Consider the following 27,116-nt stretch of genomic DNA (forward strand, 5'->3'; position numbering starts at 1 on the left):
AATATGCTTCTGTTAGTCCATCCCAATTACCCTGGGAACTTGATAAATGATAGTAATGCACACCTGAAAAGTAATTGTCATGGGTCAAATCAAATCTAGAGAAAGACAGTACAATAAAAGTGAGGATTTTATAGCTCAATAAGCAACCAGGAAATATACCGCCCCCATTATGTACCTATACCAGTGATCCCTCAACCTCAGATGGCAATGTAGCATGATGGGAGTCAACACCTAACGCAACTATTTTCAAAACATGATATAGTAGTTCTTGACCTACACATTTCCAAACCTGACGAAACACCCAACAGGAAGCGCCTACCTGACTCTGTAAGCTTCCTCTCGGTCAGACAGAGTTGGATGCAGTTGATGGATGTTGGCTGCCGGTGTTTGAGTCCCACAGTGCGATGTGATGGACCTCTGACAGAGTATGTGTGTGTGTGTGTGTGTGTGTGAGGTTGCCGTGCTGATACACTACGGTCTGGAGCGACCTTGTGCAGGTTGCTGATGTGTCTGTCTGTTAAAATAACAGTGGGATGGTGCTGTGTGTGTATAACTACTGTATCAGAATGTCACGTGACTCTGGAGGGCTTCGCTGCACTTTGGTTCACGGGGATTCAGTCAGGGAGCCAATGTCCTGGGCTACAGAGGCTGGAGAGGGGTAGAGGAGTTGGGTGGCTGTGGAAGTGAGGTAGGGTGGAGTAGCAGGGTTATGCCCTCCCTAATGGTTGGAAGGCTGGGTGTGTAGCACAGCTTAGCCAACCATACGACGGCTTCAGACAGCGGCTTGTGATGTTTGACTTCAGAAGGAGGGGGGCTGCAGGGTAGCTTTTGTTATGCTGTCAAATTAGTGGGCCTGGTTGGCATGGTGCTTGATTAGATGGGAGTGCATTTGAGTGCAGAGAACGAGCACCCCTCCACCTTCTATCTCAACCCCCCTCCTCTACTCAATTAAGGCCAGATAATTATTCTCCTGAACATTTCCTAAAATTATTTTCACCCTGATTTGAGGCTTCTTTATTCAAACTTGAGCATGTCACAGTAGATGCATTTTAGTGTCTATCATCTGAATCTTTGAAAGAGGGTTAACACCCACACTACCAAACGTATCACATTTTTGGTGTTGGGAGTTACTGACCCCAAAATCAACATTGTAGAAAGTTTTTTTAAAGAATCCTGCACATTTATATTTCACAAGTTTTTATTGCAGGGCGTATACTTTTAATTGTTCTCTGCTGATAAAGTTCTGGAGTTATGAAAACATACTGTTTATTATTTTACTATTTTATTTTATTCGTTTTTAGCATGTGCTGTGAATTCCCCAAAACAAAAAAAGTGACAAATAAACTAACAACCACATTTGTTCTCTGAGCCCTCCCCATTCATCCTATATACCTGGGTGGCAGGCTAGCGTAGTGGTTAGAGTGTTGGACTAGTAACCAGAAGGTTGCAAGTTCAAATCCCTGAGCTGACAAGGTACAAATCTGTTGTTCTGCCCCTCAACAGGCAGTTAACCCACTGTTCCTAGGCCATCATTGAAAATAAGAATTTGTTCTTAACTGACTTGCCTAGTTAAATACATTTTAAAAATAACCTCCCACATGCCCACCCACCCGCAGGGCTTATACTTCTTGTCTGATACATTTCTAGAGTTACAAAAATGCCTTTGTTACTATTTGCTCAGATTTACTATTTGCAATCCAGGCTGGTTTTGTCAGATTCATGTGCCCTATAGCCATGGGATTAAGGTGGATGTCAGGCAGTGTTTGGCTGTGAATCGTGAACCATCCTCAGTAACACATTTCACTGGTCTCTCATTAAGTTAGCTCTTTCCTTTCTTTGGGAAGGGATCCAAGCTGCAAGGCATTGTTCGGACTGTTCTTTACTTCATTACCAGCACAGTGAGAGTGTTGAGTCTGCCAAGTAGGACGAAAAAAACTCACACTCGACTGTGCAGACGAAGGAGCCCATGATTGGCCTGGAGGAATTTGCTCTCCTCGCTCTCACCGGGCACGTTCACTGGAACGCTTCAGCTTTACAGATTGAATAGAGCCCTAGATCAAAGTATTTGAGAGAAAACAACTACTATTTGAACCCAGGCCTGGTGGGCACTCACGGGCTGGACACAAGTCCAGCCACAGAACATAAGTCCAGCCACAGGGCACCATGGTGGTTTCACTTCAGGCCAAGCCGGTCAAGCAGGTCACTCTCATGACCTGAGTTGGTGCTGGCTGTGTGTGTGTGTGGAAACACAATTGACCGTTTTCTTCCCCTTCTCTCTTTCTGCCGGGTCTTTGTGGCTCCATTTTGCACAATACATATTCGTGCGTTTTGGCTGACATGCATTAATAAGACATGGAAGGGTCTGAGTTTGGAGGAAGCCAAAAACAAAGGTTACAGAGTAAGATGACCACCTGGGTATTATGTTAGATGTTGTTCTTTCTACACTCGTATTAGGTACAGGAACAAAAGATGTGATCATTTGAGACTAAGGATAGGTTCTTCCTCGATTTTATGTGTGCATCGTGACCCAGCATCCTTCCGTACCCGGTTCATGCTAGCCGATGCCATCAGGATGTTTTCCTGTCTCTAAATTATTTCACAGAGTACTAACATAGAGTACACTATGCATACATTTATGAGCCTCCGTGTCACTTCTCTGTAACATTCAAATATGAGAACATGGGCACTTTTGAATTAAAAAGGTTTTAATTAAAGAGGTTTTGAACCCCATGTTTTTAAATGTAGCAGTGATGATGTCTCAAGGTCAGAAATAAATTATAGGAAATCAACGCTAAAAAGTCAAATATGAAACATTATCTCCATTTCATTTACAAATTGTTTATTTTACAATGGACTTAAAACATTATTAGTTTCATTCTTCTACAGTGTTCCTAAATTAGATACCAGAACAAGCGCTGGATATAGAAATTGACATGTACAGTACAGAAAGATAGGGGTGCATAGCAGTAGAGGAATCTGGATATTGTGTTTTACAGTACATTGAGATTCTGTATTGCCCAACATTCTCACATTGAAGCGTAAAATGACAATGGAATGAGTCGGAAACAAAGGAGTTCGAAATTTAGTTTTTGGTTTTTCTTAATCTGCATAACTGCATAAGCCCAAACCTTATTGTGTACACACATGTAAAGTACACAATCCACTGCTTTTGTCATGTAAGATTGTACCTTTCTTGGACCAGTCTCAATAAAAAAACGAAAACCCATACTTAACACATGCCCACACACACACTTGCTAACAGTGGTAACACACACACACTTACTTACAGTGGTACAATTTACCAGATATACAGTAAACCATAGAGAAGGCAAGCATGATACAAGATTAAGCAGGGACAAGTCCAGATGCCACCTATAGACAAAATATTTGTACGTTGTCCATTTTAGGACATCGTCAGCCTCAAGCCTCACACCTCATCTGTCTGAGGTAGAGTTGAGGGTGTAGACTTTCACAAGCGGGTCACATGATATACAGTTTTCTTTGGGGTTTCTAATATTGATATGAATTGTAGCACCGGCGCAGTCATGGTGAGCGGCATCAATCCTCTGTCTGACAGTTGTTGTATGCAGAGGTGTAATTGTTTGAGACACACGTGGGGAACGTTTGCTATAGGTGGGACATTTTGCTTTTATGCCTATAGTCAGAATTAAGACCGAATGGAGGAAAGAAAGCCAAGATCTCATTGAAAACTATACTTTTGTATTTTGGGAGGGCCACACCCTGTGAAACCCTACAGTTGTTCATCAGAAATCAAATAAACTCCCGTCTATTTCTCTAGTCCTAAACACTGAAACTAAGTGAATTAAATCACAAAAAAGTGACACACACATACAGAACAAAACCAAAGAAAAAGTGCATTCCATGGGGAGAAGTTAATGTGTGAAGAACACAACCTGCCCTTCAAATGTCCCGCCATATAAAACCTCCAGTGGCTTCTCAGCGGTGACATAAAAAAGTACATCTACAATCTCACAGTAATGTTCCACGTAAAACATTCAACCCTTATTAAACATCAAAAGGCAAAACCAAACCTGAGAAAATAATCTCAACAAAAACAATGACCCATGCCCATCTTCATCCACGTTTTGACCTTAAAATGTAGAATTTAAAACAATTACTTACAGGACGTTAAAAAGAAACCTTTACACTGACAGTGTAGCGTCTGTTCAGGTTGAAGTTGTAACATGAAACAGCAATGTGGCCCCGCCAGCAGTGTTTCCTTAGCCTGGTCCCAGATCTGTTTGTGCTGGCTTGCAAACTCCTATGGACGCTGTACAAGCAGATCTGGGACCAGGCTAGTGTTTCCTATTATGTCATGGGAAAATAATTACAACGGTGAAAGATGATGGAACCATTGGCTCTGTAGGCTTTGGCATCATCCTTTGGACGGTCTGTGTCTTGTTACTAAATACAGCGTCTACTAGCACACCTTCACGTACTTGCATTTGAGCGCATTTTACAGACCCACTTACTTCAAAGGAGAAATGCAGTACACACAGTAACATAAGGGAACTAATTATGACGGTCGCTGATGAAACCCTGACTTCATATAGCTTAGAAAACGATGATCCAGTTGCTGCTAATACACGCGTTTGTTCTTGTAGAGTTTTGTGATTTAGCTTCAGGCCACACCGTTGCTTGATCACAGCTTGCCCTTACATCGTTATAAGGGTTCAGGGGTAAAACAAATGTTGTAGATTGTAAGCTTTGCCGATAGCCGCCATGCGATTCGTATCCATGCAGACTGTTCCAATATCTTTATCCTCGGATACTGTCATATTCGGAAAGCCAGTATCGAAGTTGTTCAGATGATCGAAATGATGACTATATCAATATAACGACTCAGAGAGGAGAGTAGTGGGTTGTGTCCAGGTTTAGGTCAGAGGTCATGTCCAGATCCCTAGCTGACCAATCGAAGGCTCTCCAGAGAGCCTGCAAACACAGTGTCCAATAGTGTATCTGGCCCTTTTGTATCACTTTCTGAAGGTTGTGGAGTTTGTGACTGAGGCCTTGTCTTGTTGGTCTCTCGCTCTCTCTCTCTCTCTCTCTCTGGACCCCAAGGCTGTAGTTGAGCTCATCACTGTGCCGTTCACATGATGCGTGTTGCGGACATACCTTCCTCATCATGTGGGCAGTCTTTCAGCTTCCTCTGAAAAATACAAAAGCCATCATTTCTATTTCTTTATTTCACCTTTATTTAACCAGGTAGGTCAGTTGAGAACAAGTTGTCATTTACAACTGCGACCTGGCCAAGATAAAGCAAAGCAGTGCGACATCAACAACAACACAGAGTTACACATAAGCAAACGTAAAATCAATAACTCATAAGAAAATAAAAATAGAAAAATCTATGTACAGTGTGTGCAAATGATTGTATTAAAAGTATGGGGAAAGAGCTCTACAGAGTTCTTCTTAGGTCCCCACGGCCTCTGTCCCCATGCTTTCTGGACGTTGCTAAATAGGCCCTAGAGGCGAAAATAATTACAATTTAGCATTAATACTGGAGTGATAGATGTGTAGATGATGATGTGCAAGTAGAGATACTGGGGTGCAAAAGAGCAAGAGGGTAAGTAATAATATGGGGATGAGGTAGTCGGGTGTGCTATTTACAGATTGGCTGTGTACAGGTACAGTGATCGGTAAGCTGCTCTGACAGCTTATGCTTAAAGTTAGAGAGGGAGATAAAAGACTCCAGCGTCAGAGATTTTTGCAATTTGTTCCAGTCATTGGCAGTAGTAGAGAACCGGAAGGAAAGCCAGCCAAAAGAAGTGTTGGCTTTGGGGATGACCAGTGCAATATATTCCATGCGGGTGGGTGTTGCTCTGGTGACCAGTGACCAGTGAGCTGAGATAAGGTGGGGCTTTACCTAGCAAAGATTTAAAGATGACCTGGAGCCAGTGGGTTTGGTGACGGATATGTAGTGAGGGCCAGCCAACGAGAGCATACAGGTCGCAGTGGTGGGTAGTATATGGGGCTTTGGTGATAAAACGGATGGCACTATGATAGACTACATCCAGTTTGCTGAGTAGAGTGTTGGGGGCTATTTTGTAAATGACATCGCCAAAGTCAAGGATAGGAAGGATAGTCAGTTTTATGAGGGTATGTTTGGCGGCATGAGTGAAGGAGGCTTTGTTGCGAAATGGGAAGCCGATTTGAGATTTAATTTTGGATTGGAGATGCTTAATGTGAGTCTGGAAGGAGAGTTTACAGTCTAACCAGACACCTAGGTATTTGTAGATGTCCACATATTCTAGGTCAGAACCGTCCAGAGTTGTGATGCTAGTCGGGAGGGAGGGTGCGGGCAGCAATTGGTTGAAGACCATGCACTTAGTTTTACTGTCATTTAAAAGCAGTTGGAGGCCACGGAAGGAGAGTTGTATGGCATGAAGCTCGTCTGAAGGGTTGTTAACACAGTTGTGTTAACAAAGAAGGGCCAGAAGTATACAGAATGGTGTCGTCTGCGTAGAGGTGGATCAGAGAATCACCAGCAGCAAGAACAACATCATTGATATATATTCAGAGAAAAGAGTCGGCCCGAGAATTGAACCCTGTGGCACCCCATAGAAACTGCCAGAGGTCCGGACAACAGGCCCTCCAATTTGACATACTGAACTCTTTCTGAGAAGTAGTTGGTGAAACAGGCGAGGCAGTCATTTGAGAAGACAAGGCTATTGAGTCTGCTGATAAGAATGCGGTGATTGGCAGAATCGAAAGCCTTGGCCAGGTCTTTTATCGATGGTGGTTATGATATCGTTTAGAACCTTGAGCGTGGCTGAGATGCACCCATGACCAGCTCGGAGACCAGATTGCATTGTGGAGAAGGTACGGTGGAGAAGGTATGGCTTTCGAAGATTTTAGAAAGGCAGGGCAGGATGGATATAGGTCTATAACAGTTTAGAGTGTCTCCCCCTTTGAAGAGGGGGATAACCGCGGCAGCTTTCCAATCTTTGGGGATCTCAGAAGGTACAAAAGAGAGGTTGAATAGGGTAGTAATAGGGGTTGCAACAATTTTGGCAGATCATTTTAGAAAGAGAGGGTCCAGATTGTTTAGCTGTCTAGCCCCACTGATTTGTAGGGATCCAGATTTGAATCCCCATCATGTCAGTTGAGGAGCTATCATGTTGAACTCATTTGAACTTCACTATAATTGCAGGTCCATTTCCATTCACAGAGGGTTTATTTACTGTACACACCTGATGGTGAAAGAGAATCGTCATCCCCCGCAGTGGAGAACTGTAGATCTGACCCCAGAGCAGCTATGGAGCTCCTGGGCCGGATGCAGCGGTCACCTGAGAGACTCCTCCGCAGTAAGGCCTGGAACATGGGCTTAGAGATGAGTTAACCATGATACTAGCCATCTCAATGACATGAATAGGTGAGCTTACCTTATTGCTTTGAGGACTACCATACTACTACAAAGGAGAGTGTGTTATTTTTATCTATTTATTTGACCTCTATTTAACTAGGCAAGTCAGTTAAGAACAAATTCTTATTTACAATGATGGCATAGGAACAGTGGGTTAACTGCCTTGTTCAGGGGCAGAACGACAGATTCTTACCTCGTCAGCTCAGGGATTCAAGCTTTCAGTTACTGGCCCAACGCTCTAACCACTAGGCTACCTGATGCCCCAACAGAGTGTGTTGGTTTTGGGCTAGAACAAAGTTACAGCGGCAAGCTTACCTTGTTGGTTTGTAGGCTTATACACAGTTAGTGATGTGACTGTTTCTGGGTCTGGTAGTACACTACGATGGAGGAGATCTTACCTTGCGTGTTAGGGGGCTGCTAGGAGCCGAGGCGCTGCTGTAGAGACTCAGGCTGGAGTTGGACCTGCTGACCGTCAGGGTTTTAGATGAGCCTCCTCTCCGAGAGTTGTCAAACAAGTACTTCTCCTTTATCTTGAGGTTCGTCCGACCTTTCACTGTGACATAAGTAACAGATGTCAATGGTCATTATGAATCTGGCTTCATTTTTGGAGGATGTAGTGGATGCAATGCTAGTGGAAAATGATTGTATTAAAAGTATGGGGAAAGAGCTCTACAGAGTTCTTCTTAGGTCCCCACGGCCTCTGTCCCCATGCTTTCTGGACGTTGCTAAATAACCAGCTAACAAACTTCAAAACGGTTTGGATGAAATGACAACATCCAAGATAAGTTAAAACCTTATTTTTGAGAATTATACGGTCCTACTGCACTTTAAGTCTCCACTAACCTCTACAAGGGTCGTTCTTAACCAGGAATTCATCAAGTGCTGTCCAGCCTCCTCCCACCCGTACCATCAGGGTACTGCGCAGAATACGCACCATCCGCAACTGTTGGGAATCCCCAAACTACAGCAGAGACCAACAAAAAACATAACTAGTTTTAATAGTCATTAATCAAGGCATTAACAACCCTATAACCAACATTTTCAATGGGTTCAGTTAAACACATGTTCCTTGTTCCAATGACCTACATACAATCAAAAGGTCAAAGGTTAAAGGTCCCTCACCCTGTAGCGGTTGGCACTGATCTGCTCCACCTGGAACCTCTTGGGACAGTTGCACTGAGACACCTGTCGACCCACCTGAGGGAGATACGGGAGTCAGTCAGTCAGACAACTTTCATCAAACCCAACTGTGGTTAGGTGTAATACGTTGAACTGTATGCTGTTACATCGTTGAAGATCATGGGCATGAAAACAACTCTGAGAGACATTTCACCTCCTCGTTGATCTGATCTGCATCTAGCGTCCTCCTGTAGGGATCCCGGCTGGGATGGAGGGCACTCACAAACTCATAGTAGTCAATGAAGCCGTCCCCATTCATGTCAAAGATATTGGCCACTGCATTCATCTCCAGGGAGTTGGTGGGGAATTCTAAAAAGGTCATATGTGGATTTGTTCATGTGGATTTGTTTAAGTTTTAGACTTTGAATCAGTGATGGAAGTTGAAATTTCAATAACATTTTAATAACAGACTGATCAAAGTTTTATGCTGATTTAGTAAGGCCATCGTTCTCTCCAGGACATTAGTGCCAAGTGGCAGTTTTATACATGAATCAAATCCATAATGAATGGGCGTTGAGTAAATGAACGTAGGGCTTGAGGGACAGATGCTGAGAGGCTGGGAGTGGAGATGGGGGCAGGGCTTACTGGATGCCAGGACGTTGTCGATTAACTCCTTCTTGCTGATTCGTCCGTCCTGGTCCCTGTCGATGTTTCGGAACACATCTAGGATCCGAGACTTGAGGTGGCTGATCCACTGCATGTAGCGCTTTCGCCAGACGTTGAAGTCGAAATTCGCAAATTCCTCCATCTGTTTGTTGAAAATCAATAATATTAGCGACAAATGACATTAACACTGTACAACGAGTAATTTATGTCTGGTTTTGAAGCTACTGAAAGGGAAACTAACGAACTAGAGCTAACTCATCGGTGGCAGTATGTTGTGCCAGTCACCTCTTGGAGTCCCTGCTCGTGCTGCTCTAGGCGGCCCTGTCTGGCCAGAGCCAGGAGCCAGAGTTTCTGCCAGTGGCTGACCAGCTGACACAGCTGAGGGGTCTGAGGGTCCAGGTTCTCCAGGGGGAGAGGGATTACTGTAGGCTGGAGTTTCAGAGTGCTCCTCCTCTCTGGAGCAAACGCAGAAGATGGATACCTCAATTAGCTTAGTAGATACAAACATCAAGGAACATTTTATCTCAATATAAAATCATTTCTGGGTTAAAAAAAAAATACAAAAATAGCAAAGAACAATTTCTCAAGCAAGAATTTATCAAAGACTGTCTAGGAGTGATCTGATTTGGGGGAGGGGGGACTGAAAACAAGCAGTTATTGACCGAGAGGTTTGGAACTCTTTAGTCTTTTCAGTAATTTACCACCTGGTGATGTCAATAGGCAGGCCGAAACTCTTACACGAGAAGGGCATTATCATAATTTTCACAATTTCACAGTATTATTCCAACTTCATAGCGTGGAAATATATATAAAACACAGGACAATTACGTGTTTGACTGCATTGGGCCTTTAATGTAAAATGAGTCCATATTTCACATAATCCCTCAAAAAAGGTGCACTTCAACATTTTAATATGGCTCAGATTAGAGCCGTAAGTAAAACAGTTATTCAATCAAATACAAAGTCCCGAAGCCAAGTGGTTGCTAACCCTAACCCTTCACTTACTTGTCAGTGCCTTGCGGCACGGTGAAGCCTGCTGTTTGGGGATCAGCTTCTCTTTGCAGGATTTCGTGGCATGTTCAACCTCTGGTAGTTTTCGGTTCAGCTCCTCCATGAATACCTGGAGGTAGGAATGGTGAGTTATTAACAGTCTTAACAAAAAAATATTTGAGTCTGTAAAAAAAATGTTAATAGTATTTTGGGAACTAATACTCGCACTTGACTTTTTTCCCCCTTAATAGCTCTGACTTCGCTGATAGCTACTTTATTGTGGGAAATATATGTGGTTGTCCCACCTAGCTCTTAAGATGAATGCACAAACTAACTGTATGTCGCCCTGGATAAGAGTGTCTGCTAAATGACAAAAATGTCAAATGTAAATTTATTTGATAATTGTATACTGTGTGAATTGGAACTGTTTAGCTGTGTTTGTTAGTTCTGTGCTCTGCATGGTTTGAGACAGCGTGTTTATATGGTTTGAGACTGTGTGTTTATGCACGATACCATGTGTTGGACGATGAGTTCCTGGTTGTGTTCTATGCTCTCAGCCGGTGGCTCCTGGTCTCTGAGGTTGAGGGCCTCCTCGGCGGATGAGATCCAGTCCAGTAGACGCTGTAGCTTCTCCCGCTCAGCCTCCAGAGCAGACAGGCTGGCCTGGATCCTCTGGCCCTGCTGCTGGGCCCAAGTCTGCACCTGAATCAGAGAGAGAGAGAGAAAGAGAGAGGGGGAACACCAGCAAAAAGTCACACCTGGATTCTGTGTTGTCTACAGGGAATCAGCGAGACCACCTAACAGAAAATGACTAACTGCAGACTGACTGCAGATTGACTGACAGGCTGCCAAAGCAGCAACAAAAACATAATTTTTCTTCAAAATGGATCAAACATTCACAGTTTTATTTGGGGGGGGGGGGGGGTCAATGTAAATATAACCTAGTGTAGTAGCAGGCGTAGAAAGATGCCTGAGCAGAGTTCCCACTTCAGTTTTTAGGGGGAACAGAATGTTTGGCTGTAAAATACTGTATCCCTGAAAACCGGATGTTAGTGTTTTCTGGCGACTCCGCAAAGGCTAATTTAAATACCTCCGTGAAATAAGGCTACAACGCTCAAGTCATATTTATTATATTTTTGTCCTACGTAAAGTCCCAAGTAGGTTAAGAGTGGACTCACCTCTTCGTAGCGGGTCTTGGTGACGCTGATCCAGGACTTGAGTGTGATGATGGAGTCTGGATGACAGGAGGACAGGATTTCCTCATTCAGACACCGGATGCTCTCTAGCTCCATCTCCTGGGAGCGCAGGGAAGTGATTGACTCCTAGACACAGGGCATAAACACAGAGCTCATTACACACTCTGTCTACTGGGTAATGCAATCAAAATATACTCTGAGTAAATACAAAATGCTTGGTATCTTGAAAGTCAGTAAAACTGTAAAGGTAAACACAAAACTGAAACCACCTTCCTCCAGCCATCTGAGTCCATCACCATCTTTCAGTCTAGCCCTACCGCTTCAGCATGGCTTACCCTTAACCCCACTATCCTCAGACACTCTTCTCAAGCACCCGCTATTTTCCACATACTCACACACACACACACACACAACACCTGCTCGCTCAGTCATGCACCGACACATCACACCTTTTCCCTTCCTTCAGCCCAGACCCTACTCTTTATTCCATGTTGTTGTCCCTTTCTTTAGTTTGGCATTGTTTTGTTTTGATTTCAGTTTCTAGTTTTTCATGTCTACAATTTTAAAGCAACTTTGGGTTCTTGAAAAATGCTTTGAAATTTCCATGACCTATTATTATATTTATTATTACTATAATTATTCATATAAAAAGCTAGATAAAGTATCAGGCTTTTATAACTTGTATCGTGCAATCTCTACAAGCCCTGATGTTAATTGTTATTATGCTATTTATACACCTTAATAATGGGGGCTACAGTCATATTAGGCCTACATGTCTACCTACCTCATGCTGTTTGCGGAAGGCCAGCAGAGCTTCCTCCTCCTCAGGGATGACCCCGTACCTCAGCACCCTCTCTGCCTCCGCCAGATGCTCCAGGAAGGAGTGGACCAACCTGTCAAACTTCTCAGCCTGACAGAGACACACATATGAAAGGACAATTGTGACAAACCATCCTTCACAGAAAGACATAAAGCCTCAAGCACGTTTCTAACAAGTCATACATCATTATACCTGCAAAGCTTTAAGTAAAGTGTTTAGGAAGGATAGGCTTTATTGTCCAAGAGGTGACGATTTTTGGGGGCTCATCCGAGATGTGAACTTTGATATACCCTGTCCACACGAGACAATTACATAACAAGATAAGTCAGTGTTATCATAAAATGTGAATAAGACAGTATGGTGAGTTACCTGTTGAAAGGCTGCCTCCAGCCTGGCCTGCTTGGATACGGACAGTTTACACACGTCCTCCCAGCGTGCCTCCAATTCGTCCATCTGCTCCTGCAACCAATGGGCATCAGCAGTGCTGCTCCTGGTCAGGTCCCTCACCGAGCGCTTCAGGGTCCTAATGCACCCGGCTCGCTTCCCCAACTCCTTCTGGAACACCTGAGAAACAAGAGAGTCGAAGAGAGTGTCAGCTGTCCGCTGTCTGCTGTCACACAGTTTACAGGTGAGGCCTCAAAGAAAGGCATTTTTATGGTGTCCATAGGAAAGCCTCAATATCTTATCGGATCACATACACAGAATGTATTAAAAAAATGACCTTGTGCTTGTCGATCAGATTGTTGACCGTGTCTTTTTCCCCACCGACAGGTACGTCTTCAGCCAGCTGTGGCTCTGCTCTGTATAACCAGTCATTCAAGGCTTGAAGGGCGTCTGTGAATCTGCCTGAAAACAGCAGTGCTTCCTCCAGTTTGTGTTGCCTGAGGAAAATGTAATTGGATTATATACTCTGTCAAAGTTGCCATGTTGCCCAAACTGATTCCGATCACAATCCACTCTCTACCTTACCCTTCAATGTTTGCGAATCTGTAAGGTGGAAACAAAATTGTGGATAGTCCACAACTATTTGGATTGAACATATCCTATCACTTCAGGTCTACAGATATCAAAGGCCTAGGGTAAGAGGTAGGGAGCGAATTGGGACCAGTGTTTGAAATCATTTTAGGTGTGTGGAAATGCTATTTCCCTCATCAGTGCATTGTGTCCCTCACCTTTCCATAGATTTGCCACTGATGGTATCCCATGAGTCCCGGAGCTCAGAGAGCAGGTTCTCCAGGTGCTGTCTGTCCTGGGCGCTCTGAGACCTCTCATGGAGGCCCCGCCCACTCTTTAGAGTGGCCTCGTACATGGGTCGCTTCGAGCGCAGAAGCTTCTGGAAGTCCTAGGAGCACACATACAGAAAAATACAGGAAGGAAAGGGATAGTTCAGTGAAATATGTAATTTAAAAAGTAAAAACTATGGATTTAAATTATACATTCCAAGCTAGAAAAATATTCACAAGAGCTATAATTATTTCCATAATTTCTTTAGGCCTACCTTCTGTTCGGTGAGCTGCAGTTTAATTTCCTCGTGGTCCACAGCAATCTCTTTATGTGTGTCCAGCGTCTGCTCCACCTCAGTCATCCAGTCCACTAGGAGGCGCCAAGATTCACTGAACTGAAATATTAGAGGTTTACACCCGCTTGTTATCATGAGAGCCCTTCTAAATTGGACTATTGAAACTGAGGCATTAGCTGTTTGGAAGGTTATTATGAGTTACTAGATAGAGGATGTTGGAAAAAATGACTATGTGGGGTGGAAAATACAGAATACTTAATAATGACCAAAAAAAAACATATTTCAGAGAATATCTGATGGTTCTGTATCTCTACCTGTTTTGCATTCTTCTTGACGTCCTCTAGTGTTCGGCCCCTCTCTGTGGCTCGCTGGTGAAGTTTCCTGTAGCGGTCGTGTACGGTCATGATCAGGTTGTGAACCACGTCACAGTCCTCCTTCCTGCTCAACTCGGTCAGCCTGGAGCCTGCAGTCTCCACCACTGTCTTCTTCTCACCATAGCAGTTCACCTCACTCACCAGAGTCTGAGGGGGTGGTGGTGGGGGTGGGGGTACACTATGATTTATCATATACACGCAGACATAATTCGCACATGCACACCCATATGCACAAACATACACTTTACTCTCACACACATAGACACGCAAATGCATGTGCACATGCATGCTACTTTGCACAAATACAAACTCACGTGCAGGCACAGACACACACACACAAACCCACCCTGTGGTCTTGCAGCTGGCCACAGACTGTGTCCAGGACAAAGCTGGGGACAGGCAGGACTCCTATGGCCTCCTCACACTTGGCCATCCTGGTCAGCAGCTCCTGGACATTACAGTGGAACTCCTTCGCCAGGCTCAACCCTTCGGTTAGCTTAGCCTGCGAACAGAACAGATAACACACTTTTACTCGGGTCGTTCACAAACATACATCATCCTGTTCTTAGGCCCCTAGTCGGTGTCACTAAGCCTGGTCCCAGATCTGGGTTGGAAGTAAACTGATTGAAAAAGGGAGGGACTACTTGAACTTATCCAGTAAGAAATGCTCCTTTTCGTTTTCTGTAGCTAAAACATTGCCGCATGCCCCAGTGAACACAACCCTGTATGTGATGTTAACAATGGCCAGAGGAGTTGGCTAAAGCACGTAGATCCGGGAGCAAGAGAAGTCTCACTCTCACCTTGCGGTCCTGTACTTTCCCGCAGACGGTAGTCCACTTCTGCTCCAGGATACAGAGGCTGTGTTCCGTGCTGGAGCCCCGGGTCACGTTGCTGCTCTCCAACATCCTGCGGATGGCGTTCCTCACGTCTGTGTAGGCATGGAGCTTGGAGTCCATCTCATTACACAGTTCCTGGTGGTGGTTGTGGTGGGGGGGGGGTACAGAGAGGGAAAGGGGGGATACCTAGTCAGTGGTACAACTGAAGGCCTTCAACTGTAATGTGTCTTCCTCATTTAACCCAACCCCTGAGAGGGGCGTTGCAAAGAAACACTAAAAGAGACTCTAACACATGTTAGAGTTTGGCGTAGGCCTTGTGGTTGACGCATCGGACTCTGGACCACATCCCCTTGCAATGGGGGATTGAACTCTGCTCAGCATCCGCTAGGTCCACTTTTTTTAAAGGGTTTTGTACTTTATTCAGACAGATGCAGAATAAGGGATAGTGGGATAAATAGTTGGAAAGGTGGTGTTAAGGACTGAACCCCTCGGGGAACAGTATATGTACATAGAACCAGGAGGTTACCCCCTGGGCCAGTAACTGAAAAGTCGCTGGTTCGATCTCCCACTTTCCTTTCAAACTGATATATATATATTTTTTTCAATGTACAAAATATTATTCTTTATGTATGCAGTCAAACGGTCATCTACTCACTAGTTTACCATCCACCATAACTGTGTAACACAGGAGAGAAATAGCCTATTGACTAATTGTCATCTCTTTTTGCAAATCGGGTGATATGAGGCTGCAATAAATGTGACACCGTTCTACTCTATTGATAACCATATTGAATATGCTCTCGGAGCCATCGCCATCAATACCTTCCGTCTCCCCAGAGTCTGTGCAGCAGGGAGGAGCTCTACAGCACAGTGGCATTGTGACATTGAACAAAGAGGATGAGGGTATTTTCGGATAGGCACTGAGCATTAGCACCCAGTCCTCTCTCAGGACCCTCTGGGGAGTGCCAGTGTTGTAGTACTAAAGTCCAGTTTAGCGACTTGACTACAACACTAGGCCCAGCACACTGACACTGTGCTGTCAGCTCAAGAGGAATATCATATTTTGGTACAGGCACTGGGCTCTAGCACCCTCTCCTGTCCCAAGGACCCTTGGGGAAGTGCAAACCACACTGACACTCTGTACTGTCAGCTCTGTAACACCCTGAGAGTGGTGTGAGACTGGTGGAGTGGTCTTGATGCACTCCAGAAGGCATCTGTCACTGATACTAGTCCCAGGGAGAATAGTAAGAGAGAACACTATGTCAAACTGCCTAAGCTCATTAGAACCTAGGGGGATTGACAGCCATCCTCAGCCCTAATAAGGCTCCTAGCTTCCTGGCTGCCTGGGAGGGAGAACATTGGACTGTGTGAGATAAGTAATTCATCACTAAGCCTGTGTCCATCGCATTGCCTGCCTGCCGCTCCATCTTAAAGAGAGAGAGAGAGAGAGAGAGAGAGAGAGAGAGAGAGAGAGAGAGAGAGAGAGAGAGAGAGAGAGAGAGAGAGATGGCAGACAATAACATTTAGTTGAAGCTCTTATAGTTGCTTGCTAATAAGATGAAAGCATACCATGGGACAGGTTTACTCTGACTGGGATTCACGGTGACTTTTCTCCACCAGATTTTAAAGGTAAAATGTTACATACTGTATTACAACAGTCTCAATGGTGACCATGGCTTGATGTTTACACCGTTTTAAGCAATACCTTCATCATTTCCATGTCTTCACCATGTCTGGAACTTACTGACATCTAGTGGTAAAGAGGTGTGCTCACATAGGCAAAAGTCCTCACCAAATGTCGTTTTTTTGTTTTGTTTTTATGTCTAATAGTTTGTACAATATTTTGCCTTTGCTAATTGTTTGCCATATTGCTATAATCATAAACAGTTGACATTATTTTCCAAGACTGAGTTTCTGCACGGAGGCAGAGTGAGTTTGGTTTCTGTTATGTTTCTTGGTAACTCGTGGGAGGAGTCCATTTCAATCATATTAACATGCCCTTTGATCCAGCCCCAGCTCACATCGACGAGGAAGGATTAGCACAGACGATCCCTGTGTGTGAAAAAGAATGGCTGCCAGTTTGTCTCTCTTGGAGGAGCACCTCTCTTGTCCCGTGTGCTGTGACATCTTCAGGAACCCTGTGGTCCTGAAATGCAGCCACAGCTTCTGTGAGGAGTGTCTGCAGAAATACTGGAAGGATATGGAGAATCCGCTGTGTCCTGCATGCAGGGCAGAGTGTTCATCTGAGGAGCAGGGTTTAAGCCTCGCCTTAAAGAGTCTCTGTGATTCCTTACAGAAGGGGGGTGAAAAGATCAGATCTGATACCTGCCAGGTGCATGGAGAGAAAATGAAAATCTTCTGTTTTGATGATAAACAGCCCATCTGTGTTGTCTGCTACACATCAAAAAAACATAAAGGTCATAACTGTTATCCCATTGAGGAGGCTGTGCCGGATTTGAAGGTGAGACCATTTTGTACACTTTCTGTTTACTTTGCTTTCATTTACCTGCCAATGTATCTCCCTCAGTGACGGAATAAAGGTCTTAATCAGCGTTATTTTGTGAGTTCAGTGGACTTTGAGTTCAATTTGAAAAGGCTTGTTGGGTAAAATTACAAATTCATGTTTGCCTGTGGAAGGCAATGACAAAAGACATTGCACAAACGCACTTTCATCTTGGAAGTTGACGAAGAGAGGACATCACCAGAGAGGAAACCACAATCTACTCTCTTTGGCAACACGATTTCCCAACGTGCCGTCCGTTGGTCTTGTCCTGGACCCGTATTGAAAAAGCGTCTCAGAGTAGGTGCCTGCCTCCCAAGTGGATGGGCTTATGCCCTCCCAGGCTGGAGGAAATCCATAGATTAGGGCCTAATTCATTGACTTCCATTAACCGATTTCCTTATATGAACTGTAAAATAGTTGAAATTGTTGCATGTTGTGTTCATATATTTGTTCCGTTTAAATTATACACCAGATAGGTGCGATGAAATAGTAGTACGGCTTGGGTATTTGAACCAGCGACCTTTCAGTTACTGGCCCAGGGGGTAACCTCCTGGTTCTATGTACATATACTGTTCCCCGAGGGGTTCAGTCCTTAACACCACCTTTCCAACTATTTATCCCACTATCCCTTATTCTGCATCTGTCTGAATAAAGTACAAAACCCTTTAAAAAATATATATATATATATTTTTTAATATATCAGGGGAGAGCCCACCAGGAGGTTAGAGGGCTTCAGATCATTCAACACAGGCAACCAATACGATTATTTGCAATACGATTTCTTGTTACATTTGTTGTTTGAGCTAATATGCCTAAATGTTGAGCAAACTAAAAACGGTACTGCAGCTGGTTGTCTAGACGTTTTTTTATTTCTTAATTTTTTTACAGTGTGACAGAGTTGTGTAACTAAAAAAAAAGATGTGTTCCAATTATCACTTCCAATCTAGAGTGAAATTCAGGCTGTGGTTTCCACTTTGAAGAACAAACTAGCAAACAGGAATGCAGCCAAGATGGGCCATCAAAGCTGGGAGGAGCACATCAAGGTAGCTATCGCAGTACAATTTAAGCAACATGCGAATTGGAGTGAGCACTTGAGCAGTGTTGAAAAGTGAGCCGAATGTTTTCTACTGTAGGGCCAGGCCCAACGTGCAGAGGAGCAGATAAGGAGGGAGTTTAAGAAACTCCAGCAGTTCCTAGAAGAGGAAGAGACGGCCAGGATAGCTACCCTGCGAGAGGAAGAACAGAAGAAATCTGAAGTGATGCGAGAAAGAGCCGAGACATTGACCAGAGAGATCACAACACTTTCAGAGGCAATTGTAGCTATCGATAAGGAAATGGAAGTGGACAATATCACATTCCTCAAGGTAAGGGGTCTGTCAAAATGTTTCAAATCCCATTGCTGTGAAACTATTTCTCTCACAGTTACCTAATAACAAAAGTGACGTTTGCCCTCATTCTTTTTTTTATAGAACTACAAGGCCATACTTAACAGGTAAATCAATCAAAAATATATCTAAATATCTATATTTTTTTCCATTTCACTGACGCCATATCTTTTTTTTACCATAGAGCCGACTGCACATTCCCAGATACTGCAGATACTGAGGTAGTATCAGGAGCACTGATTGACATGGCCAAACATGTAGGATCTCTCAAGTTCAAAGTTTGGGAGAAGATGCTTGAGTTTGTTGACTACAGTGAGTGCACCCCCCCCCCCCCCCCCCAAAAAAAAATAAATGTGTTTCTCTACTGTCTCCCCCACCAATATAGTTCAATATTAATATACAACATCTCTGCACACATCCCTATAGCTCCTGTGATCATGGATCCGAACACAATGTCCACTAAGTTCACCCTCTCTGATGACCTCACCACTATGACATACTGTGACGAGAGGCAGAGTCTCCCAGACAATCCCGAAAGGTTTCTTAACGTAGGAGTGTTGGGTTCTGAAGGGTACAGTAAAGGCACCCATTACTGGGACGTAGACGTCGGAGATAATGATAACTGGATCTTAGGAGTAGCCAAAGAGTCCATTCCACGCAAGACGCAGGTCAAAATGGAGCCTCGGAGTGGGTTGTGGATCATCAAATACATCCGTGGGAAATACAAAGCAGGTATAAAATCGTACGTCCAGATCAAGGTAGACGAGAGCCCACGAGTGATCCGAGTACAACTGGACTGTAACAGAGGGGAGGTGAAATTCTTTGACCTCACCAAGAACACGACCCTGTGCACCTTCAAAGACAAATTCACTGAAAAGATGTTCCCATACTTTAACAGTGGAAGTGCGATTTGCCCACTACGCCTTTTAGGAAAGGCAAAAACTAGCTAAATTGCCAGGGTCAAGTGAGGACAAAATGTACTGACATATGAAATGATGTAATGACTTCATGTACTGACTAGCTGAAGGGTTGTGAAGATAGTTAATGACTCAAAACTCCATGTAATTAACAGTAAAACTCGCCTTTGATATAAGACACACTGCCATCTCAGAAGTAATGAACAAGTGTTTCAAGCAGTTGATACAGTATATAAAAAAATGTAATGTCAGTAACACAAATAAATAATATATGTAATTTTCCATTGCACCTTTCAATTCACCCTTGAATTTACACATTCAAAGAAAAAGTTTGAATTAAAGAGATCAACTACTAGATGGGGTTATCCAGGTATATAGATATCACTGTTGCTCGATGCCATACTGTAAATGTGCATACTCAAAGATTAGGTTCCTCTGAGCTGAGGCAAAACCTTGTAGAAATCATACAATTACAATACACATGGGGTTTTAATGAGATGCAGTTGGATAGGGAATGTGTTCTCCACCCTATATTATTATGAATCTCTGAACTTGGATATCGTTTTTTCAGCAAGGCACAGGACAGTTTCAGTGGGTAGTTACTAGATAGGTTACTGCGGTGGGGTACAGTTGGTGTGAGGTGTTGGGTTGGCCTTTACCAGATGTGCGTTGAGCCTCTCGCTGGCAGAGTCAGGCATCCCCCACACTGTCTTACTGGAGGACAGTCTCAGGTCTGTGTTCTCCAACCACTGAAGAAGGTCCTGGATCTCCATGGTAACATCTTGGACCTAGGGTAGAAAAAAATGGAAAACCACATTTATAATTATTTAACAATCAATTAGTCGGATTCAGACACTGGCCCCTAGAGGGCACCACAGAGCAGATGATCATTCAGTACTGTGGACTAACGATATCGCAATGTTGGGCGAAAACCTACTAAGTAGCTAGACCTAAGACTTCTAATAAGTTTGGCATCTCTTTGCGATAGCAAATGAGAAAGAGAGATGAAGGGACCATGAAAAAATAACCTTTAACTTGCCTCTTGGTCTATTCCCCCTATTCCCAATCTTTCCCCACCTGACTGAGGTTGTTCTCCAGCCGTAGCTGTCTGCGCTCTGTCTCACAGCGGACAAACTCCCAGCGTTCGTTCAGCTGCTCCAGCCGCAGGTGCAGACCATGAGGGCTGTCCCCAGTCCCCACCTCCAACAGGCCCCGCCCCGCCTGGTTCAAAGACTCCACCGTACGCACGTGGGACATGACGTCATTACGCAGCACCTAGAGTGGGGAGAACATAGTACATGCATATCCAATATATCCAATGAGTATCATCCTTCCTCAACCACACACACCCATAGGTGCCAGAAGCATTAAAATGGCATTGATCCCAATAAACTGTGTTGATTCATTTAAGTCACGAACCTTGTGTTTGGCCAGCTCTATCTCGCATGCCTGCAGGTCGATGCTGATTGGGCGGCTGCCCTGGAGGAGGTCGGCTGTGTGGGAGAGCCAGGTGTGCAGCTCGTCCAGAGTGTTCTGGAACTGACCCAGACCCAGCAGAGCACACTCCAACTGATGCTGCAACCACAAGTAGTGAAAACACATTAACGCATTGACCGATCTCTTCAATAACATAACCCTTAAAAAAAACACTGAACAGGCGTCGGTTTCCCGAACACAGGCTAAGCCTTATCCGAGACCAAAAAAAGATCCTCAATGGAATTTCTCCATGGAAAGTGCTTCTTAATCCAGGACTCGGGTTAATCTGTGTCTGGGAAACCAGTCCCAGCCAATTGGATCCCACATATTGATGAGTGATTGAGTGGAGTCTGACCTGTCTGCTGACGGTCTCTGCCTCCAGGCTGTCCCAGCGCTGTCTGAAGTCACACAGGGGAGAGACTGATCCGGGACGCTCAGAGCCTGGAGACAGCCTGCACACGAAGCGGTGGTTCAGGCTCTCCACCTCGATCTTCTTCTGGTACAGCTCCCGTTTAAACTCCTGAGGAGAAAGGGGCACCTGGTTTCATATACTTTACAGAGCTGGCAACGTGGAAAGACCTGTCAAAGACTCAAAGGCTTAAAGTGACAATTATGGAATGTCTTGCTTCTCGCTCCCATGATAAACGATTGGTTTGAGTTTAGAAAAGAGTGGGAGCTCTTCAGTATGTTTTTTTTGCGTAGAGTAGACTGACCTTGAGATCACACAGTTGCTCTTTGACTGACTCCAGGTCAGTTCCTACCAAGAACTCCTCTGTGGATCTCAGCTCTGCTGACTTGAGCCACTCGAAAAGCCCCTGTGGAAAAACGGATTGTTTTTATATGATTAAAAACATCATTCATTCATATACAAGTTTGTGTCACAGGAGACTATGAATAGTTGCTATCTATTTTGAAGTGGTGAAATAACTTCCATATTTAACAATGAAACATGCGATCCTGCGGACTTGTATAAGTGGTGACACTGAGGCTGGCTTCCCAGACCTCGGGTATAGACGGGTGTCTCTCACAGTTAATACCATCAACACCATTTGTTTCCCACTGGCAGGGAAGTGCACAGTCTGTCAGTCACTCATCACCAACATTACAGGGAGCTAGAGTCTGGTTTCTGCCATTGCAATGGACATAAAAGACTAGTGGATGTCTTTGTTGGCTGATTTCCACCGCACTGGGGGGAGTTAAGAGGAGAAGCGGCAGCCAAGCAAAGCTATGTGACAATACGGATATGTTAGTGACCGGCTCCCACACACAGACGCGCACAAACGCGTTCCCGAATGCACGCACGCACTACACATGCACGCACACACACCGTACACACGCACCTGTATGGTGTCCTGATAGTGTAGAGCCATCTGTAAAGATTCCTCCAGCGTTTTGTGACACTCACTCCAGAGTTTACTCAGGTTGTTCCATGTGCAGTAGAGCTATGGAGTCAGTGACGAAGTTGTTTCGAAAACACATTGGAAAATGATTGTCTGGCGGAAAATGAATGTTAAAATGAATGTTACCGCCTCTCACTCCTCACCTCATCTAGGCTCTTGGTGACATCAGGTTTGTCTGTATCCCCACATGCTGACATCAGGTCCATTCCCAGAATGCCAAGCGTGTCCAGCTCCCCCTGTAGACTGTCAACGTCCTTCCTGAGTGTCTGTAAGGCGATATCGTCAGGGGTGAGAAGCCCCACAATGCAATTGGTAAGTAGGGAGATAAATAGAAACAGGCAGCATAAAGTACATTAGTTGAAATACATTGTCTTGGATCGTCTTAGTACCTGACAGAGGACGAAACAAACACATGACAGAAGATGGAAAAAAACACATTCACTGGAAATCTTAAGATCAAACCAACAGCTCCACCAGCCGCAGTTACCTGCATGGTCTCCAGGCTCTGGCGGATGGTCTCGGAGTCTGTCCTACTGGCGTTCAGGTCCAGGACAGCCTGTTGGGCATCGTTCAGGCCGGCCGCCACGTCACTAACATCGCTCCAGAACTTGAGAGCCAGGTCCAGCAGATTGAGCAGCCAGCCATCTCTCTCCTGAGCCTGCGTCTGAGCCTCCTCCCACAGCTGGGTCAGGCTGGACACCTGCTCCTGGATCGCTAGGGAGAACACGGAACACAGTCAATATAATACATTGTGTTTTAGTCGTTTAGCACACGACACACACGTCAACTACATATCACAAACAATGCAAGTCACAGTGACATCTCTGCGTTTTCTCTCAAATGACGTTCTCTACACACTCCAAAAAAAATGGAACAAATTGTAGGTAACCTATGCAGCATCTCTGTCAAAGATAAATTCATGACACACAGGCAAGCAAGCAAAACACCTGCTATGTATTCCCCCTCCCCAGATGTCTGCTGCTAAACAAGAAAAGCTCCCTATTGGTGGAAACAACTCACACAAAAGAAAGTTACACACCCTTTGCACTCCCAACCGTTTAACGCAAAGAACCGACATGGGTGTACCTGTACCGATGGAGGCGTCCCCAGCTGCCAGCGTGTTGGCCAGGAGCTCATCAGCCTGGGTCCGGACACTCCCCAGCCCCAGCTCCAGCTTGGAGAGCTCAGCCAGGGTGTGCTTGTTGTCCTGTAGTTGCTCCTGGATGCGAGGGGTCTGGCCCTGCAGAGAGACTGGGGACTGCATATGGCCAAGCAGACGATCCAGACTCTCTCTAATCAGCGTCATCCTCTCATTCAACTACAGAGACAAGACACCATTGTGTTACTGTGTGCGTGTGATGGTCAAACGTTTACATGTGTATAGTCTATTCTCACAGTATGTAGTCTGGCAACACTGCTGTGTGTTCTGTATTTAAATATACATGTACCATGTGTGTGTCTTCATGTGTGTCTCTTTATGCATGAGTGTGTGTGTGGGTGCGTGTGCTTCGGGTGTGTGTGTGTTTGTGTTGCACGTGTGTCTTTTTTAAAATGTTAACCCTTATTTTACCAGGTAACTTGACTGAGAACACATTCTCACTTAAAGCAACAACCTGGGAAATAGTTACAGGGGAGAGGAGGGGGGATGAATGAGCCAATTGTAAGCTGGGGATGATTAGGTGGCCATGATGGTATGAGGGCCACATTGTGAATTTAGCCAGGACACCGGGGATAACACCCCTACTCACGATAAGTGTCATGGGATCTTTAGTGACCACAAAGAGTCCGAAAGACAGTCTTTGTGCAATGCTTGCGTGCGCATGTGTTCATGCAGCAGTGCGTGTATAACTGTCACCTGTGTGTATCTTGGCAGGGACTCTTCCAGCAGATTGGCAGCCTCTCTGACCCTGTCCCTGATGGCCCTGTGCTGCTCCTCAGCCTCTGTGGCACTATGACAGAACTCCTCCCCCTGGGCGGGACTAAGCTCTGACAGACGCTTCCCCAGCGAGCACAGCCGTGCTATCAGAGGTCTATGCTCTGCTATGGACTCCCTTAGGCCCTAGGTGAGAAACAGTTAGGAGTCATAGAAATAGATCCCGAGACACATAGATCTGGGTTATATTCATTAGGGCACACAGTAGTAAAACGTTTTAAAACTTTTATTGGACAAATTCAGGTAATTCCTCCACGTTTTCTTCCGTTTGGTACCTAATGAATATGACCCAGATAACTTTTTGGGCATGTTAAAGGCATTGTAGAGTGCACTTAAATGTTTTTAAAAAAACGAGGAGTCTCAAGTCTATCCCTGAGAACTGTTGAAGAGGAAAGGTAAAACGGGTCACCTTGTCTCACTTTCCATTAACTACCTAGGAGAATAGAGATGTCTTTATGTACCTGTGGGAATGTTCAATGTTATCCTTTCAGGAAGTAGATTAAAGTACACTAATGAACGGAGCCAAACAATCTACAAGGGAAGAACAGTAGAACAGCACATTTGAGCAGAAAACAGAGGGGGAGCTATGAAGTCTAAAAGGGCATCATTTTTGAACGTGGAGAAAAAAGACGACAAAAAAAGAATTGTCACTCCACTCAAAGGCAGGTCTCTGGTACAGTACCTGTAAGAGCTCCTGTTGTTCTCGGAATGCCTTGTAGCTAATGGTGTTCAGGGAGAGCTGGCCAATGAGCGCTTGGGTTTCCTGTAGCCATGGTGACACCTCAGCAAAGCCCTCAGTGAACTGAACCAAGAGGGATTGGGCATGCTCCAGCTGCAGGACCACATGGGAGTTGGTGGCTGATGTGGTGTTGCATTGTTCCTGTAAGGCATCCAACGGGGTCTGGGGAGATCGGATGACAACAGCTTTATTGTGACCTGTATGCTAGTAGCTTGTCTCATTTGTTGGAACGTTTTCTATTCAGATGATATCACGGGTAAGATGGTACAGTATGTACCTGCAGATCCCTTATTTCCCCTTCATCACCGTATGTCTGCAAGATTTCAGCGATCTTCACCATCTTCTCAATGTTGAACTTGTGTTGCAGAATCTCCACCGCAAGGATCTTCATGCACACAACAACACAAAAGCAAGGCATATTTTACAATCTAAAATGAAGGTAATGTAAAATACTGTGCAAACACACAAGCCTTTGCAAACCAAGAAATATTTTCTAACTTCACACATCATCAGACCTCTACACAAATCTACATAGCTGGTTGTGAAACAAAACATGGCATACGTAGAGGTGGCTGAACAGGCTTGTATAGGGTGGCCCTAAGGGACAAAGTAGCTTTTAAATTGTAGTTCCAATGGGTCTCTTCACCTTCTGTTCATAGAGTTGGGCAGAGATAAGCTCAGACTCCAGAGTAATGGCTTTGAGTTGCTCCAGGCCTAGGGCAGTGTCTCTGAACCAGGCCATCTCCTTCACCACAGCCTGCTCCAACTGACAATAAATAACACACACATACAGACAGGTTAACAAAAGGTTAACACAAGTACACATTGCTGTCTAGTTGAAGTGTGTGCTGAGTTCCTACTACTTCATCCTTATCAGAAGACTATCAAAATGGACTAAATGCACAGGACACAATGAGTAGTCGTGACTGGTGAGTAAGCAATCCATCAACCTCATATCAATTATTGTACACAGGCAATATTGCTAATCCCCGCTTCTTACCCTCTGTCTCTCTGCAGCACAGAGCGCCGTGTCTCCACCCCCAGTCTGCCCCCCAGCAGGCCCCAGCAGTTCCCTCTCGATGCGGCCCAGCCACAGGTGGAGGTCTTCCTGGCTGGAGGTGCAGCGGCTGGATGCCTCCAGGGCCTGCTCCAGTCTCTGCAGCACGTCTCCACTGGTCAGGCTCAACACCGAGCAGCGTATCCTCAGGCTGTCCACACGCTCTTGCACCTGCTGGGCTTCCTCTTCTGTGGGGACCACACCAACACAAAGACGTGTAGGATTAGCATGTTGCTACACTTAGCATGTGGATAATCTTAGCATGTTAGTACTCTTAGCATGTTGGTACTCTTAGCATGTTAGTACTCTTAGCATGTTAGTACTCTTAACTTGTTAGTAGTCTTAACATGTCGGTACTCTTAGCATGTTAGTACTCTTAGCATGTTAGTACTCTTAGCATGTTAGTACTCTTAACTTGTTAGTAGTCTTAACATGTCGGTACTCTTAGCATGTTAGTACTCTTAGCATGTTAGTACTCTTAGCATGTTAGTACTCTTAGCATGTTATTACTATTAGTATGTAGCACAGGAGGTTGGTGGCACCTTCATTGGGGAGAACAGGCTGGTGGTAATGACTGGAGCGGAATGGGTGGAATGGTATCAAATACATCAACCACATGGTTTCCATGTGTTTGATGCCATTCCATTTGCTCCGTTCCGGCCATTATTATGTGTTGTTCTCCCCTCAGCAGCCTCCTGCGGCATGTCGCTTCTCATGTTGTTTCTCTATGTAAGTCATCTGTTGATGGATTTTGTGTATTGGTAAGGGTAAACATTTACAAACGCATTGATTTTGCAAC

At 44.7% G+C, this 27,116-nt stretch overlaps 2 protein-coding genes across 3 annotated transcripts in view; one reads left to right on the forward strand and one right to left on the reverse strand.

Annotated features, from left to right (window-relative positions):
• Window positions 1-2,818: 2,818 nt before the first annotated feature.
• Window positions 2,819-27,116, reverse strand: part of LOC109903940 (microtubule-actin cross-linking factor 1) — a 42,588-nt gene continuing 18,290 nt past the window's right edge. For both annotated transcript variants that reach the window (XM_031792204.1, XM_020500969.2), the window contains 33 exons: window positions 26,261-26,505; window positions 25,907-26,026; window positions 25,538-25,645; window positions 25,204-25,422; window positions 24,444-24,647; window positions 23,675-23,906; window positions 23,076-23,302; window positions 22,732-22,854; window positions 22,529-22,630; window positions 21,902-22,003; window positions 21,544-21,708; window positions 21,132-21,287; window positions 20,790-20,987; window positions 20,372-20,500; window positions 14,872-15,042; window positions 14,418-14,573; window positions 14,012-14,218; window positions 13,677-13,796; window positions 13,351-13,520; window positions 12,900-13,059; window positions 12,548-12,742; window positions 12,143-12,268; window positions 11,341-11,484; window positions 10,676-10,864; window positions 10,178-10,292; window positions 9,458-9,627; window positions 9,152-9,314; window positions 8,721-8,875; window positions 8,510-8,584; window positions 8,231-8,348; window positions 7,786-7,940; window positions 7,215-7,335; window positions 2,819-5,170 (listed from right to left, as the gene is read on the reverse strand). In XM_031792204.1, coding sequence (XP_031648064.1) covers window positions 5,145-5,170; window positions 7,215-7,335; window positions 7,786-7,940; window positions 8,231-8,348; window positions 8,510-8,584; window positions 8,721-8,875; window positions 9,152-9,314; window positions 9,458-9,627; window positions 10,178-10,292; window positions 10,676-10,864; window positions 11,341-11,484; window positions 12,143-12,268; window positions 12,548-12,742; window positions 12,900-13,059; window positions 13,351-13,520; window positions 13,677-13,796; window positions 14,012-14,218; window positions 14,418-14,573; window positions 14,872-15,042; window positions 20,372-20,500; window positions 20,790-20,987; window positions 21,132-21,287; window positions 21,544-21,708; window positions 21,902-22,003; window positions 22,529-22,630; window positions 22,732-22,854; window positions 23,076-23,302; window positions 23,675-23,906; window positions 24,444-24,647; window positions 25,204-25,422; window positions 25,538-25,645; window positions 25,907-26,026; window positions 26,261-26,505 — 5,066 coding nt within the window. In that variant the 3' untranslated portion in view covers window positions 2,819-5,144. The remainder of the gene's footprint in view (window positions 5,171-7,214; window positions 7,336-7,785; window positions 7,941-8,230; window positions 8,349-8,509; window positions 8,585-8,720; window positions 8,876-9,151; window positions 9,315-9,457; window positions 9,628-10,177; window positions 10,293-10,675; window positions 10,865-11,340; window positions 11,485-12,142; window positions 12,269-12,547; window positions 12,743-12,899; window positions 13,060-13,350; window positions 13,521-13,676; window positions 13,797-14,011; window positions 14,219-14,417; window positions 14,574-14,871; window positions 15,043-20,371; window positions 20,501-20,789; window positions 20,988-21,131; window positions 21,288-21,543; window positions 21,709-21,901; window positions 22,004-22,528; window positions 22,631-22,731; window positions 22,855-23,075; window positions 23,303-23,674; window positions 23,907-24,443; window positions 24,648-25,203; window positions 25,423-25,537; window positions 25,646-25,906; window positions 26,027-26,260; window positions 26,506-27,116) is intronic.
• LOC109864497 (nuclear factor 7, brain) lies at window positions 16,899-19,994 on the forward strand. Its single transcript, XM_020452342.2, has 6 exons — window positions 16,899-17,368; window positions 18,358-18,453; window positions 18,544-18,774; window positions 18,880-18,902; window positions 18,980-19,107; window positions 19,222-19,994. The coding sequence occupies exons 1-6, from the start codon at window positions 16,976-16,978 to the stop codon at window positions 19,743-19,745; spliced, it is 1,395 nt and encodes a 464-aa protein (XP_020307931.1). The 5' UTR covers window positions 16,899-16,975; the 3' UTR covers window positions 19,746-19,994.

Source organism: Oncorhynchus kisutch, linkage group LG2 (genome assembly GCF_002021735.2).
Source record: "Oncorhynchus kisutch isolate 150728-3 linkage group LG2, Okis_V2, whole genome shotgun sequence".
NCBI classification, from domain to species: Eukaryota; Metazoa; Chordata; class Actinopteri; order Salmoniformes; family Salmonidae; genus Oncorhynchus; species Oncorhynchus kisutch.